This window comes from Branchiostoma lanceolatum, chromosome 16 (genome assembly GCF_035083965.1).
Source record: "Branchiostoma lanceolatum isolate klBraLanc5 chromosome 16, klBraLanc5.hap2, whole genome shotgun sequence".
Lineage (NCBI taxonomy): Eukaryota > Metazoa > Chordata > Leptocardii > Amphioxiformes > Branchiostomatidae > Branchiostoma > Branchiostoma lanceolatum.
This window is the reverse complement of record NC_089737.1, coordinates 6,533,904-6,549,745: the sequence shown is the minus strand read 5'-3', so window position 1 is coordinate 6,549,745 and position 15,842 is coordinate 6,533,904. Positions and strand designations below refer to the sequence as shown.

General features: G+C 41.3%; 2 protein-coding genes across 2 annotated transcripts in view; one reads left to right on the top strand and one right to left on the bottom strand.

Annotated features, from left to right (window-relative positions):
* The window catches only part of LOC136422319 (protocadherin-15-like), a 39,742-nt gene extending 33,039 nt beyond the window's left edge, over positions 1-6,703 (top strand). Inside the window, exons 19-28 of the mRNA XM_066410019.1 lie at positions 124-343; positions 712-822; positions 1,233-1,354; positions 1,647-1,745; positions 2,060-2,158; positions 2,645-2,715; positions 3,436-3,476; positions 3,734-3,830; positions 4,239-4,341; positions 5,049-6,703. Coding sequence (XP_066266116.1) covers positions 124-343; positions 712-822; positions 1,233-1,354; positions 1,647-1,745; positions 2,060-2,158; positions 2,645-2,715; positions 3,436-3,476; positions 3,734-3,830; positions 4,239-4,341; positions 5,049-5,231 — 1,146 coding nt within the window. The 3' untranslated portion in view covers positions 5,232-6,703. The remainder of the gene's footprint in view (positions 1-123; positions 344-711; positions 823-1,232; positions 1,355-1,646; positions 1,746-2,059; positions 2,159-2,644; positions 2,716-3,435; positions 3,477-3,733; positions 3,831-4,238; positions 4,342-5,048) is intronic.
* LOC136422186 (uncharacterized) lies at positions 6,118-9,814 on the bottom strand. Its single transcript, XM_066409831.1, has 2 exons — positions 9,650-9,814; positions 6,118-9,293 (listed from the first exon to the last, which is right to left on the bottom strand). Exons 1-2 carry the CDS (start codon positions 9,787-9,789, stop codon positions 6,800-6,802), a joined length of 2,634 nt encoding a protein of 877 aa, XP_066265928.1. The 5' UTR covers positions 9,790-9,814; the 3' UTR covers positions 6,118-6,799.
* Between the last annotated feature and the right edge of the window lie 6,028 nt (positions 9,815-15,842).

The window sequence follows — 15,842 nt, the reverse complement described above, 5'->3', positions numbered from 1 at the left end:
CTTATTCTAATAACATTCCATGTTTCATATTTCATAGCTTGCCCTTCAAGTACTCCATACCTGCGGATCCCGTTTGAATCTTTCGTTTTCATTCATATATTTGTTTATCTGCCTTCTTTTCAGTCGAATGTGACGCAGTTCGAAAACGCGGCTTTCGAGCAGGAAACGGAGACGCCTCAGATCGCACCCCTGGAGGAGAAGGACCCGCCGTATCCCGTCATCCCCTGGACGAGCCTGACGGTCGGGGAGACAGTCCAGGAATATGGAAGCTTGGGCAGAATAGCGGAGGGCGTGGTCAACAAGGAGGGCAAGGAGATCCCGGCTGTCATCAATATTTTGAACGGTAATCAATAAGTTTGTAGACCGTGTCCTCGGAGAATACATCCGTCGATTCCCTGTGTTTTCGGGATATATGGTCAACTAGTTCGGTCGAGTCCTTTGGGCTATATAGTCTTATGAATGGGTCAAAGACCTAAATACTACTTATGTATTATCACCATTGATGGTAATGATGATGATGATGATATAGTTTTATGAATGAGTCAAAGACCTAAATACTACTTATGTACTATCACCATTGATGGTAATGATGATGATGACGACGACGACGAAAATGATGATGATGATGATGATGACGACGACGACGACGACGATGATGATGACAATGGTGGCAATTGTGATAATAATGACACTGCTGTTGTGTTCCGACAGGTGGCGCTTCTGACCAGGACAGCAGGGACTTCATGAACGAGATTGACGTCATGTGTGCAGTGGGCAACAATATCAACGTCATCGGGTTGATAGGGGGCTGTAGGTATAACGGTGAGTAAAACATGGAGACCATGAATACAACTAACTTACAAGCATCAAAACCCATCTTGAGTATGCATATTCATATACATGTATTGGGAAAGGTATGATAAGGGGCTCAATCAAAAATTATGTGTTTCAACATAAATCAAAATCAAGAGGTAAAGGCCGATCCTTCAGCCCTCGTCAAAATGAATGACCCACTACATTTCACACACGTGACTACAGACACGTGACTTTAGTGATGGGCCAAAGGTTTCTCGAAGTTGGGGGAGATACAGGTGCAAGTCTTCGTTGTACGCCGCGATCAAGGTGCTGTGCCGTGCCGTTATACCGTTATAGTCTGTGTGATTCAGATGTAGTGAGATGCAATGCAAAATAATAATCTTAAACAAAACTTTTTGTTCCTTTTTCTACCTCAGGTGATTTGTACATAGCAATGGAGCACGCGCCGTTCGGCAATCTCCGGGATTTCCTCCGAGACAGCCGGAAGCTGGAGGAGTACGAGTCCATCCGGAACGGCGTCAGCCATATGGGGAGCCAGGTGTGTATAGAACGTATCCATGTGACGTCATCGGTGCATCAGCCGCCATGTTGATGTCCACATTTGCATTTCAGCGGATCATAGCTTAAGCGTTTTTGGACATTTGAAAAGATCTTCTGACCTTGTCAATTAGTCGCTTTTAAATACCAACAGACTAGGATAAAGAAGAAAATATTTATACGAAATATGAACACAATATAACGTGTTGGCACTAACCTTAAGACGTTGTTATATCATTACTGAGATTTATCAGTTTTCTATATGAATCTTTTTTATAAATTTCGTTCCTCAGGTGGAGGTGAAGAGGGCTCTGTCCAGCCTGTCAGCCGGGCGGCTGCTGCAGATCTCCCTGGACATCGCCAGGGGGATGAAGTACCTCGAGGAACAAGGGGTACGTGAACACCACTAACAATATTCCTTGACACTCCGAAAAGTACTGTTTACATGGTATGCATTAGGAGGCTGTACACCACTGTAACGATATGTGGAAAAATAGCTAATCTAGATTTGGATACGTTTCCATGTTTCATCTTTTGATGCTGCCCATGGTACCAACTACCGAGTGAAGAGTGCAGAGCTAGAGAATGGACAAATATGCCAAAGAAATTGTTTCAGAGCTAACGGGGCCATTGTCTTTCTCGACAAGAATGACAGGGTCTTTAACGTGCTCGAACAGCTGGACTAACTTGTCTCGTCCCTCCACAGATCATCCACGGCTACCTGTCCGCCAAGACGACTCAGATCGGTGAGATGTGGATCGTCAAGATCTCCGAGTTCTGGAAGGCACAGGACGAGGCACACAACGTAGGTTTTAGTTACAACAGTTCAGTTCCTTGCTATATGATCACCGTCTTTTGTACAGTTTAATGATCCAGCGGAGCACATCAGCGTCACTGACACACAAGGGCTGCTAGCCAAATATATACCACATTAGACGCTGCTGGCAATACCACATTAGACGACTAGTCCCACCTCAGCACCGAATATTTTACTCAAAGCGCCGAACGTTTAAAATTGCTGTGTTTTTTTTTATCTAACGAAGAGCCCCCTTGATGTATGTGCTTGCCAAAGTTTCTTTATTGACGTATAACACCTCTATCCTGCACATATGTTTACACAATCTCTCGCTGGCTGGGGTTAATGATCCCCTCGCTCCCCCAAGGCAAGAGGGCGATAACCGTCGGGCCGGCTGCTAGGAGCGCGATTTAGTCAGGCTAATTCACCACTGGACAACAGCATTGTTTCAAACCTCGTGTGTTGTTTATAACTTGTAACTTGTGCCGTTTTCAGAACAAACGTCCGGTCAGGTGGGCCGCTCTGGAGTCCATCAAGACCAACAGGTGTACTCACAAAAGCGACGTGTAAGTCAGTTGTCCATTTTTTGTTTGTTTGATCAAAAATAACAATAAAAATTCGCCCAAAACCGTCATTTCAAAATATAAACGTAGCCTCACATATCCTTCATGTATTACTACCATGTACATTCCTGCACAGTAATATTGATAAACATCGAAGTACAAGCCAAGGAGAGCCTTTTTTCTAAAAATGGGCGTGGCCTTATAACTCTTGATGACGTAATCATGACGTCATACTAATTTGCATAAATTATCACCTTGCTATAAGGTACTACTTGAAAAAAAATTAATGTTGAGGAAGGTTTACAGAGATGTATAAAGGGTTTTTTCAATAACATCCCAAAACTCCTCAGCCACCCTTCAACTGTACCTTAAGCCTTGAACGGGGACATTTACTAGTAGTGATGCCAACATGGGGAATAACGTGTTCGTCTTCTCCACTCGGCCCTGTTCTCTATCAGTGATGAGCTAACTTCTTTTGTTTATCTGCTTGACAACTTTAACCACATGCAATGGAGAGATAAACAAACTGGAGCCGAAGCTTGTTCAAAATATAGCCAAAACATCATTGCTGGGCCATGGGTAAAGCATCAATGCAACGTAGAGTAATTCCTGATATGTAACATATTGGTAACTAAATGAGGTAGATTTGTCTTATTACCTGGATGTCTAATCTTCATCAACGAGGTAGTTTTGACTTGAAAAAATATCTGTCTTTTTGTGCAGATGGTCCTTTGCAGTCACACTGCACGAGATTGTCTCTTTAGGTAAGTCATTTTTGGTATTATCATTTTCGCCTTTACCATTACAGCAATATGCTATTTAAACTAGAGTTAAACAAATTTACAAATGCCTTAGTGTCGTTCTAAATCAAAAGTGACTAAGCTATTATGTCAAAATTCACTTTTTTCAAAATGTTGTGTCAGATAGCAGCCAGTTGACAGCTTTTTAAACAAATATGCATTTGTCAGAATCGTCAGATCATAATTTTAAACTCAAAACAACTCCGTTGCTGTGTTTTCAGGAGGAACCCCCTACTCCGACAAGACCGCCCCGGAAGTCTTCCGTGATCTGCTGGACGGGTACAGGATGGAGAGGCAGAGCAACTGCGGAGAGGAACTGTAAGTCATTTCACCCTCTTTTATCTTTATACTTTATAGTATCAAAACGTGACATGCTTTACTGGTCCACTTCTGGACTACAAGGTCGCGGGTTTGAATCCTGGCCTTGTGGGGTTTGTTTTTTTCAAACCCTGTTTTGTATGTTACTGGCAGCGGGCGTTAAACCATCCATCCTATGGTGAAGAAATTAAAGTGCCTACCACACCTTTGTATTGCAAAAGCCGTACATTTCATTCTTATTACCTTCTCCCTTAAGGTTAATTGTTTCCGTCAGCGTTCGAGTGTGTGTCCTTCCATCTGTCAACACGATAACTCAAGAATGCCTGGATGGATTGTCTTGTTTGTTGATTCTATTTTTGTTGATCGTACCAAGTACCAACCCTTGGCTTATTATTTGAACCCCGGCAGGTACAACATGATCCAGAGGTGCTGGCTGGAGAATCCCGACGCCCGCCCGACCTTCACGGAGATCGCCGACACCCTAGAGGGCATGCTGAAGGGCAAGGTCACGGTGAGTCGGCTGACCTTTTATCTTTAGTGACGTCATCAAAATTCACAACAAGTGGAAGATGCAATGGGTGATGCCTTCCATATACATTAACGGCAAAAAACACACACCAAAATTGATTGAATCCTACAAGGTCATTTTTCTCGTACCCCTCCTACGAAGTACTAACGTATGATAACCATCCTATAACAGTTTTATTATGACACAACAACAAATGATGCTACTCATAGAAGTATACCAGCTTATAATTATGACCATATTTTGAAGAAATCATTATTGTTACTTATAATGAAAGCTCATCTGTGTTGGTAGTAATCATAATACAATGCTAAACTTTCTTCCAACACTAAGGTATTCACGGATCGAATTTTCGACGACCACCACTGTCGCCTTCTTCAGGATCAATAATGACCAATCACTGCCGAACGTAAACTCGCGAGAGTTACGGACACGTGACTTTATTGACACGTGTCATTACGGATACGTGACGTCAGCAATTGGTCAAACGTGCCAGGAAGTTTATAACGCCCACTGTCTCTGTTTAGTGATGGCTGGAGTGCCCTGATGTATATGGTATAATAATAAGTTTAGCATTGTATTATTATTGTTACTTGTTGTTAATAGGATAAGGTGTTTGCTGATAAAAACAGACAGACCGCAATAGATTATACAAGTGTATGAATAATCATTACATTTTACCGTGTCTGCAGCAATATCTGGACATGGAGATGACGGACAAGTTCAAGTTCGCTGACGTCAGGCCCGAGCTGGATGACGACACGGTTGCCGACGCGAGCATCACCGACCCGAGCATCTCCGAAGTTGACGTCATGACCGACGACGGTTACGAGGACGTCAGCAGAGAGATCAGAGACCCCGTCACCTTTATCTAAGGGCTGCCATACTGTGATTGAATTAACTTTAATTTGCATATACAAGATCTGCCATAGAGATCTTTGCCCGTTCTGATTTCATACTTGCATCGTTTCCACCTATGAAAACTTTCAAAATATAATTTAGCTTCCATAATCTTTAATAATGAGAGTTCAGAGTTCACATGTGGAAACGCATCAGAAACAACGGTATCGTTGTGTCTAATTGTTGGAGCGACACAATATATAACTTTAAATGTAATCTAATATGAACTTTTTTATTTCATTTGATATAGAATTGCTAAATCTATTTGAGCACTAAAATGTTTATGCCTAACAATTCTAACAATATCCGAACAGAAATTTCAAAGTTATTTTCGAAACAATGAAACTATTGATACAAAAGCCGTAGTAGTACTTTAATAATCAAGAGAGAGATAGAATAATTGTAACGTTAGCAGTTTAAGCTTCATTGTTTCTACATATATATAACTAAATGACGTATAGAGTTGCCATTGTATGTCTGCAATATTGACTAACAAATGTATAGGTTCCTATTAATCACAGATAGTAAAATATTGCAAAATTTATACAGCAAATCGGCTTTTTGCACATGTGCCTTAAAGATCAAGAATGCGGGATTACTATAATCAGTAACAGGATGTTTTACAAACTTGTGTAGAGACGCAAAAGCTGAAATAACATTGTACATGCAGCGTCTAGACGTACTTGAATTATTACATAGATAATAGTACTGACGAGGCAGGTAGAAAGAACAAATGGTTTCGTAAAATGTAAATTGTGTACAGTCCTATGTTTTATATCACTATTTGTAGAATTGAGCCCTTTTGTGTATATAAATAATCTACTTGCCTTAACTGCTTAAGAATATTACACGCAATATAACATTGTATCATATCTGATAACAAACATGGAACTAATTAATCTGTTTAATACAACCCTATTGCAAGAATGTCATTTGAGCGGTATTAATTGTTTGCTCAAATAGATTTCATTGAGGAAAGGAAGCACTATGTAACTTGAATTCTTCCGTTTGCCTGTAGCTGCGTTCAACCATGATGGCAAAGTATTCTCCATTAACTGAGGTGAATCATGACGTTTGCTTTTTTAAGCAGAGTCGCCGGCTTTACATCACTATCAAAGAAACGATTAATTCATATTCACCACCCATATCGCCATCTTGTAAAGGAATTCAAACTTATTAGAATCATACTATTGTACTTAATCAGACACATAACTTTGTATGCCCATGTAAGATATCAAGTATTTTAGAGAAGTACTAACAATATGTGTCTTGTTGGTCGCTACTTTGGTGCAAAAACAAAACCAGGTGTGCATCAACTACTGTTTGTACTGATACTTTAATCTTCTAGGTCAAACAACTTAAAACCTTCTGTTTAAGCTTCTTGCTGGATGTACATTAAAGTTTTACATGTCAATTAAAATTAAAGAACATTGTTTCTCTATGTTTATATGATGTGGCATGTTCATTTCTGTCTGTAATAATCTTAGATATACACATTCTAATTTCTAACGACGTTTCTTCCTTTTTTTGATATCTTCAAACGTTAGACCCTTTTCAAATTTTGGTTGGAATACTTGGAGTCAGGTTTTTGTTTTTCTTTGTCACGCATTTCAAGTATGGAAAACACTTTATTTTTCGCCATGGCATTTTGGTTAGAGTACATAGAATTAGGTTTCTGCTTTCCCTCGCCATGCATATCAAATATGGGATGTAATTTCTTTTGAAACTCCATGAGATTTTGGTTGGGATATTTATCATTTTCTTTTTCATGGTCACGCATCTTAGATATGGAAGGCAATTTCTTTTGTGCCATGATATTTTGGTTGGGATGGTTAGGAATAAGATTTGGTTTTTCTCTGTCGTGCCTCTGAAATACAGAAGGTAAGTTCCTTCTTACCATGGAATTTTGATTGGAATGGTTAACATTATGATTAAGCCTTTGCTTTAGCATGCTATGCATCTTGTATATGGAAGGGTACTTCCTTCGACTAGATCCTGCAAAGTGATTATGGAATTTTCTGTTGGTATCCCATCTGAAATATTTCGGGGACACCTTGTCTTGCAGCTCAAATGTAAACGGAATTTCCGATTTCGCCATGTTTACGCAAGTTTGGTTCATCCGGGCACTTTCCTTCAGCTGAAAGCCTTTGATGGTAATGCCGGCTGGTTGGTAAACTTGAAACCGTTTGTCTTGTATCTCTGCGTTCCTAACACGGTCAGACTCTATACAATCCTCTTGCAATCGTCGATTTCTTGCCTTCAAAACCGCCACCTCTTTCCTCCAGTCGAAGGGGAGTTGGGAAAGCTTAGACCACAAAGTTTTGTTGAAGTGATCAAACAACATAGCGTCCGCCATGTTCCAGCGGCGGATTTTTCCCGCCATATCTCTAGTCACGTGACGTATGGACTCTTCTCGTCGCGCGTTTAGTTTGAAGAACGTGACGTCATCAATGTCCCAGCACAGCGCGTGTTTCATCAATACCAAGGACTCCTCGAAATAGTCCGCTACCATGACAAGAGAGAAGATTTTCTCCAGTCGATCAATGTCGGATTTTATCGTCTGTTCTGAGACGTAGACCGACTGTGTTCTAAGATACCCCAGGTCATAAAACATTGGGTTGCGATAGAGTTGGGGGACAGCTTTCCTGTTTTTGTAGACATAATAAGAGGGCTTCTCAAGAAACGTCCTCAAAGGGTTGGTGCTGTTTATTTTGAAATGTTTGTCGAGCCCCATGTAATAGAATATCGATTCATACATGTCCGCAGGGTTTCTAACAATAGTGATATATACAGTGTCGTCTGGCATAAGTTCCCGGATGTTGTCGTAGTTCAGCCGTGTGTGGTGACAGAGGATATTGTAGGAAGTGTTTTTCCTCCCTAATCGCTCTTGGAGCACATGAGACTTCTTAAACAGTTGCGGCCACCCTAAATTAGATGTCCTCTTCGATGGAAGGGCAAAGGTCAGACTTCTAGCACTGCCGAACCGCATGATTATGTTCTGTACCGTAGAACTGGCCGTCTTGTGGGTCTTCAAGAAAACCAGGTTTGTTTTCTTGGTGCACGTCTTGGATGTAATGCCGAATGTATTCTGTTCTTGTCCTTTTGTAGAGGTGATCTTAGGACCACTGTCTAATGCCTCTCGTCGATCGAAGGTCTTGTTACGGGTACTACCATTTGACCCTTTGAACTTATTTGCTGATTTCCAGCGGTTGTTCGCGAGGACATCGTTTGCAGCTGTCTGTCTTCCTACGGAATCCGCTAAAGCACCACCAGCTTTAGCAAGACCATTTTCCATAGCTTCTCGTTTCCTCAAACTATCCTCGGTGGCTTTGGCAAGACTATCTTTAACCAGTGTATGTCCACTCAATGCATTGTTGGTGATACCATTAGCGAGCCCTTTGGTAGCTACATTGTTTGTTGGTGCCTGTTTGTTTTGAGTACTGTTGTTCGTGCCTTCATTTGGATCGTCACCGAGACCTTCATTTCTAGGAGCCTGTCTCCTCAACGTATCGCTCGCATTGCCTTTGGTCAGTCCTGTATCAAAAGTATTGCTTGTCGGTGCCTGTGTTCTTAAGGTGTTGTTGATGGCACCACCAGATATGATTCGGCTGAGACCGTCGTTTGAAGAAGACTGTCTAAGCAAGGTGTCGTTCGTATTGTCTTTGGTCGGTCTTGTATGGAGACTATCATTTTGTGTTGCCTGTGTTCTTAACGTGTCACTGATGGCACCACCATGGCCAGGTATCATTTTGCTCAGACCTTCGTTTGTCGAATCCTGTCTAATCAAGGTACTGTTCGCATTGCCGTTGGTCGGTCTTGCATGGAGACTATCGTTTTGTGTTGCCTGTGTTCTTGTGGTATTGTTGATGGAACTACCAGGTATCATTCTGTTAAGACCGTCGTTTGTAGAGGCCTGTCTACTCAAGTTGATGTTGGTCTTGTTGTCAGTCAGCTCATTGCTAAGAACACTGCTGCCTAACGCCTGCCTCCCAAAGACATTGTTCATGGCATCGTCGACCAGACGTTCTTGTTGCAACCTGTTATAAAGAATGCTGCAGTTGGTAACCAAGCTTCAGGAATATTTGGTTCCTATTTTGCAATTTTGTCCAGAAAACTTTGTGATGTCGTATATGGAGACATCTTTTCTATTACTAAATGAAGTATTTACTAAGCCAAGGCCCACTCACAAAAGAAACCATTTCTGAGGTGTCCTATTTATAAATCAACCAAGCAACCAAGCAACCAAACAAACAAACAACCAAACAAACAGACAGCCAACCAACCAACCGACAGACAAACAAATAAACAAAAAACTTACAAACAAACAAAACATGTAACGAAATCATAGCCTCTTTTTCTGGAGATAGAAACAAATGCATTCTAAAATCTCTACCTTTCTGTCCATACAATTCCTGGTTCTTCCCTAGACCACAGTGCTGTAGGCAGGAGGCGCTTACGTGACAGTTCCATCACCAGGAGCAGGGCTGCCACGAGCAGGAGCGCCGTCTTGCGGCGTCGCCGAAACAGCAACATGCTGAACCAAGCACGTCACTGTGAAGTCAACCTTCTGTAAGAGAATGTCACGCCTTTTAAGGTGCATGAATGACGCCCTAAGATCTCTTGCCTACATGGTGGGAGCCAGTCTGCGCTGAGAAGTGATTTTGGAATTGCAAGGCAAGGTTTAAAACCCTGACTAGACAGCAATGTGGCATAGGTTAAACGTCGTCGTGGTGTAGCCAGAGTACCTAGTGTTGTGATAAGGTCATAATTCTCAACCCGGGGCCCGGGCAGGCAGTTTGCGGGAACGAAAATATATGATATAAAAGACAAGAAAATACAACAAAGGTGCAAAATTCATCATGAGCACATATGTGTATATTCTTGATATGAACTGTTTAATTTTCGTTCATGCAAACAGCCCAGTCTGGCCCCAGTTTGCAAATGTGACCTTGGCATTATATTGATTTTTTGCCAGTATCTTAAATTTATCTGCAAAATATATAACGTTGCTTATCATTTATACAGCTCCGCGCTGTGCGTAGCGTTATAACGAATTAACGCTGTGACGAGTTAACGTTTACAGTATGAGAGGCTTGACATACCCGTTGTGTTCACGACATTCGCGACGATCTCTCTCGGACTTTTGTTGTGCTCAACTCAGTTTGTTGACTACAGACTGACGCTATACGTTACTGACGTGGTACATCCTGGTATTGACATGCTGACGGGATGGTTGATTGCCTGATTTTTATATTTGAAAATAGTGTGTGTTATTTTGGGGGGTTGTTTCTTCTTGCTACACCTGATTTACTCCCCGAGTCAAAACATAGAACCATTCTACAAGTATTAGAAGTTGGTTGCAAAAAAAAGTCGGACCAAAATATAGCCCATACTTTGCATTCGCCAGCAAAACTGGCAACAAAGGCGCTACAATAAATAAATAGATAAATAAATAAATACATGATGTCGCCAGCGATGGGAGGCGTTTTCAATAGACCCGTGTTTTCATAATATCTTTCCGTGCGAACGGTTACCAGTACTTTAGTAAACGAGTGCTTTCGACGCAATGGTAACAGATAACAGGTAAAGAGGTAATACAGTGGATAGCGTTAATTAAAACATTATGTTACACCAAATGAACATCGCCCACAGCATTAAAGACTAAATATGTTCTAGCTCATGATCAACACAGTGCTAACCTTTTCATATCATAGCCATCCATAATCCGAGAACATCAACTGGTGTAACAGCATATAAATCCATAAACAAAGAAGGATATAGATAAACTCGAGAGGGTGCAGAACCAAGCTGCCAGATTCTGCACGAACAACTATGAAAGGGGCGCCAGTGTAACAAAAATGAAAGCAGACCTGCAATGGATGTCACTTGAGGACAGGAGAACAATGTCCAGACTTTGCATGATGTACAAGATGACTAATAAACTTGTGGACGTACCGACTGATAAGTATCTAATGCCAGCTCAGAAGAGGACCAGAAATAGTCATGCTTTTAAGTACCAGAGTTATCAGCCAAGGATTGACGTGTTCAAAAATTCGTATTTCCCGAGAACCATAGTAGAATGTAACTCGTTGTCATCAAGTACTGTAGGAGCTTCATCACTAAGTAGCTTTAAAGAACGGTTGCAGTCAGATATGCAAAGACTAGGTGTAACAGACCGTTCGGTGTAATATGACCAGCTGCTGCCGCGCCGCGTGCCTGCGAAGCTGGTGTGTTACGCCTGATGGCGGTTATACCGGCTATATAGATACAGATACAGATACAGACAGCATACTATATGAAAACTTGAACTAACGAAAGTTAAGTACAGTCATTCTCAGGGAAAAGTTTCAGACTATTGTATGACCCCACCACACCTCCCTCACTTGTCTTTCCTTTGCCGACCGCCTTAATATAATTGCCGCTGTGATAAACTGATAGTCAATGCGCCATTCTGATCTTGAAAAAGGCTGAAATATCGGGTTCCAATTTGTATACAGAGATTTCTAAATCTATAGTTTAGATAGATGTTTATACCTCAAGAAAATAAGATTTACTTACCTAACTGCTGTTTCCTGCAACTCTGGCGTGGCAACTCTACTGGCTTTACCGTTTGCAGATCAGCAAGTGTTTTTGGTTTTTAGAAAATGTCAGTCCTCACACAAAGTGAAATAAACTCACTGCCACAGGGGCTACGAGAGCGTTTTAGGGTGTGTGAATGTCTATTTCACTGTTAATTCACAGAGCCTCAAAGAACAGATAATCAAACGCAGACTGTAGTCTAAACATAGAACTATTCTGAAAGTGATTGTTTGCAAAAACCGTACTCTGATCAAAATGTAGCTCATACTTTGCGTTCGTGTAAAAATGGCAACAGAGGCGATACAGTGATGTCGTCAGCGATAGGCGGTGTTTTCAATAAATAAAACACGTGTTTTCATAATACTATTAATAGCTTTCCATGCGAACGATTACATTATTAAAAGGAGAGCCTTTCATGTTCATGTGATAGAAAGGATAACAAAGCGCTTATACATTGGATAGCTTTATATTCCACAAAGTAAGGAACATCGCTCACAGTATAGCATTTAAGACTAAATTTCTGAATCCATACTTAGATACACATCAATAACTCAGTACGAATCCTTTTGCAGGGCGTTTGTTCAAATGTCAAAGTTCATTAAGGCCAGATTAAGATGGCAGATCCAATGGGCTGGTAAAAAGAAGCATTCAGATGCCGATTCCGGAACTGCGGAAACACACCAGGACAAACAAGCGAATAAACAAACAAACAAACACACCAACTGATTTCAATACCTCCGTTTTTAATGAGGCGACAAGAACTGGTCTCTGTGATCGAAGACTCTTATTTCCATCTGAAAGGACAGGAAAGGAATGATTTAAATAATTTCACGCCGGAGTTGTCATCGATAGTGAAGCACGTCTGTTTGTTTGACATTTCTCGGCGCTTCTTTGCCAATTCGTGGCGAGTTGCACTGCAGTTTAGCCTCTACCAGGCCCCGCGGGATGGCTGGAAAAATAGTAGAAATTGGCCTAATAGAGTGAATGGTATGCCAAGGCAGTTGGCTACGGAGAGAGGGTCCAATATGCCACCCACGCGGCAAACTGTACCCCTATAGCAGACTAACTCCTCCTTCATGTTTTTCTGTCTATTTGGCCAGTTTCTACTCTTTCCAGCCGCCTCTGGAGCCTGGTAGAGGCTACACTGCAGTTTCTACAAAGATCGCAGGCGGCGCTCCGAGAGTAACTGTTGAACTTTGAACTAGGAAGTTGGAGTTTTGCCGCCAAAACTTCGATCAGGTGAGACATCTATTTTGCCATTATTTCTGACATTAGCGGACTTCTACTCCAAAATAAAGTAGTGCCAAAGCTTCTCATGTGTCTGTAGTCCCGTTGGTTCCTACTACAAATATAAATGTCAATAGTTTTCGTCCCAAGCAAGCTGTTTCTGCCCCGTATAATTTTTTCTCGGTTCGGTTAGTTTCGATCATAAATATGATGCTTTGTAGGCGATTGGTGTAAACAAACACAGGTAACTGTAGAAAGATCAGATGAACCTTCTTGATCCGACGAACTACCTGAAAAGTCCGGCACCGTAGTCTTTTTTTAACTTGACGTCGGGGGAAGATATTTTACGTTTAAACCGCGCGGGGAGGGGGGGGTGGAGGTGACACTGATCTGCCTGAGGAGTGAGAGGCCTGTTACCATGCATTTGTTACATGAAATGTTGTAACTTGTACGAAATTGTTTGAAATTTGAATATTTACAATGGGTTTCTTGCAACTGTGGCCTCTGAAGACTCTTCTGAGGACTGAATCGGCCTTGATTTAGCAGGAATTTGCCATGGTTGCTTGAAAATATAGAAAACTAGAGTTAAGTATTTGTGCTACATATACTTCAGGTTTGCTATGTTAGTTTAGCGATTACGGGGTCTTTTTATAAATATGAATTTTTCTTTTTATTTGAGTTGAATGTGTGATACATGTAGTTGTGTGCTGATTTGTTAAAAATAGAGAACGCTAGAGGTCCAAAAAAACACCCCTCCCAATAAAATGGTATGGCAACCCTGTGACGTCACACTTCAAGATGGCGGCCACCACACATGCTAATGGATCCAACAAAGGTTTTGCTACGCAAACCTGTAATTATAGTAATTTACATCCAGGTAATCCGGGTCCTGGAAAAGGGGGGATTCCCCCTAGCCCGGTATTTTCAGTGATGAATAGGCTGTGATGAGTTGTGGTGGTACATATTGTATATGTGTGTGGTCATGGCACTCAAATTTTATGTTTTTGTTTTATAACAGGAAAACAAACATCTACCTGGCAGTGATGTAGCAGGTACAGAAGTTTACCAGGTGGTCCATAATGGATGATGGCCGGCTGAGCAGTATTGAAGATGATGATGATGATGATGATGATGATGAAAAGGATGAGGTATGTTATCTCTATTTCAGATTTCCAGGAAGATCGGGAGATCATTATGGATGTAACTTTACTGCCGTTATATGAACAAAGAACAGCCATTTGATATTCATGATAATCTACATGTAGTTGTGTATGTAACATGTTTTTCATTCATGAAGCACATTATGTATTAGCCACTACTCCTGTCAATATGGTTGCAGACCACAGTATTTATCCTATTGGGATTTATATAGTTAAGGATCCCAAGGTGAGAAGCTTCGACGCTTGAAGATTTATTGAAAGGTGCAGAATTAGGGTGCCAGATTTTTATATGTTTGACTTCAAGGTTCAATCTACAAAATACCTGCAAAATGAGGTTAAATTTGCCGGCTCGTTATCTTTTAAAAGCCACTTTGATATGACCCCCAGCGGAGGTCACCGTACTGCAGACGACTTACAGTAGTCGGGTGGTAACAATATCCAGGCGCGAATCCAACCCGACCGAACAAACATCGTAATCAAACTCGTACTGTCTCAAAACTGACGTATTCCTCTGCCATTCACCACAGTTTCAGCCTCGCTAACGTGCACAGAAGAAAAACTACGGCCTTTTCAAGCAATGTGACGCACTACTTCGTACCCGAACTACTATTGTCCATGGGGGTCGCCCATTAATACTGTGTTCTGCGACCATATACTCGATTGTACAGTCCACAAACTCTCTTTTGGCCATTATACTTGTTTATTCTTATCAATCAATCTTATCATGTACTGTTTTGATAGCTATTTACCAAATTTACCACTGATAATCTCTTATGAAATCAAATCATTGTATCAACATACAATAATATTTAATTTAATGCATATACAGTCAAACCTGCCTAGGCGACCACCTTTTCAACGCGACCACCTGGCCATGGCGACCGCTTTTTCTCGGTCCCGAAAATTTTCCCCATAGGCACAAGCATTAAGCTGCCTGCCCAAGGCTACCACCTGTCCAACGCGACCGCGACCGCCACGAATTGGGACCGCACAGAGCACAATCCCTGCCCATGGCGGCCGCCTAATTTTCAAGCATGTGGTGACATCGGATCATTTTGCTGTCAGATTTCACGGAAATGTTTTCAAGACTTTGAAGGACAAAAATAAGGACAAAAATATATGGAATAGCAATGTTATAGCATCGATTCCTCCATGAAGTGTTTTAATAAAACGTTCCCCCTATAAACATTGCAAAGACAGACGTTTGTGATGTTGTTGTGCCTATCGTAATCTTATAGTTTACCGCAAACTCAGTTCGGTTTAAACTCAATTTTCAAAACGAATACGTAGTGCATGGCGTCAAAAAGTCAGATTTCGCAGAAACTACTATCTATTTCTTGTATTTTCAACAAAAATGTGTCTGTGTCTTACTAAATTCCGCCGAAAAATGACTTCGCGGCGGGCATAACGTCAGGCGAGAAATATTGTTCCTTGGTCCCGACGCCATCTTGGATTTGGCGCGGACCGGATTTGGCGTACCACTGACCTTTCTAAAACATGTTGCTTTTGTGTATGAATATTAACGTATACTCTAGTTATTAATTGAAATTAATATTCTTATTTTCTTTTTATTTCCATGAATCTCACAAACCTTTATTGGACGGTGTGCGTTTTGCTGCA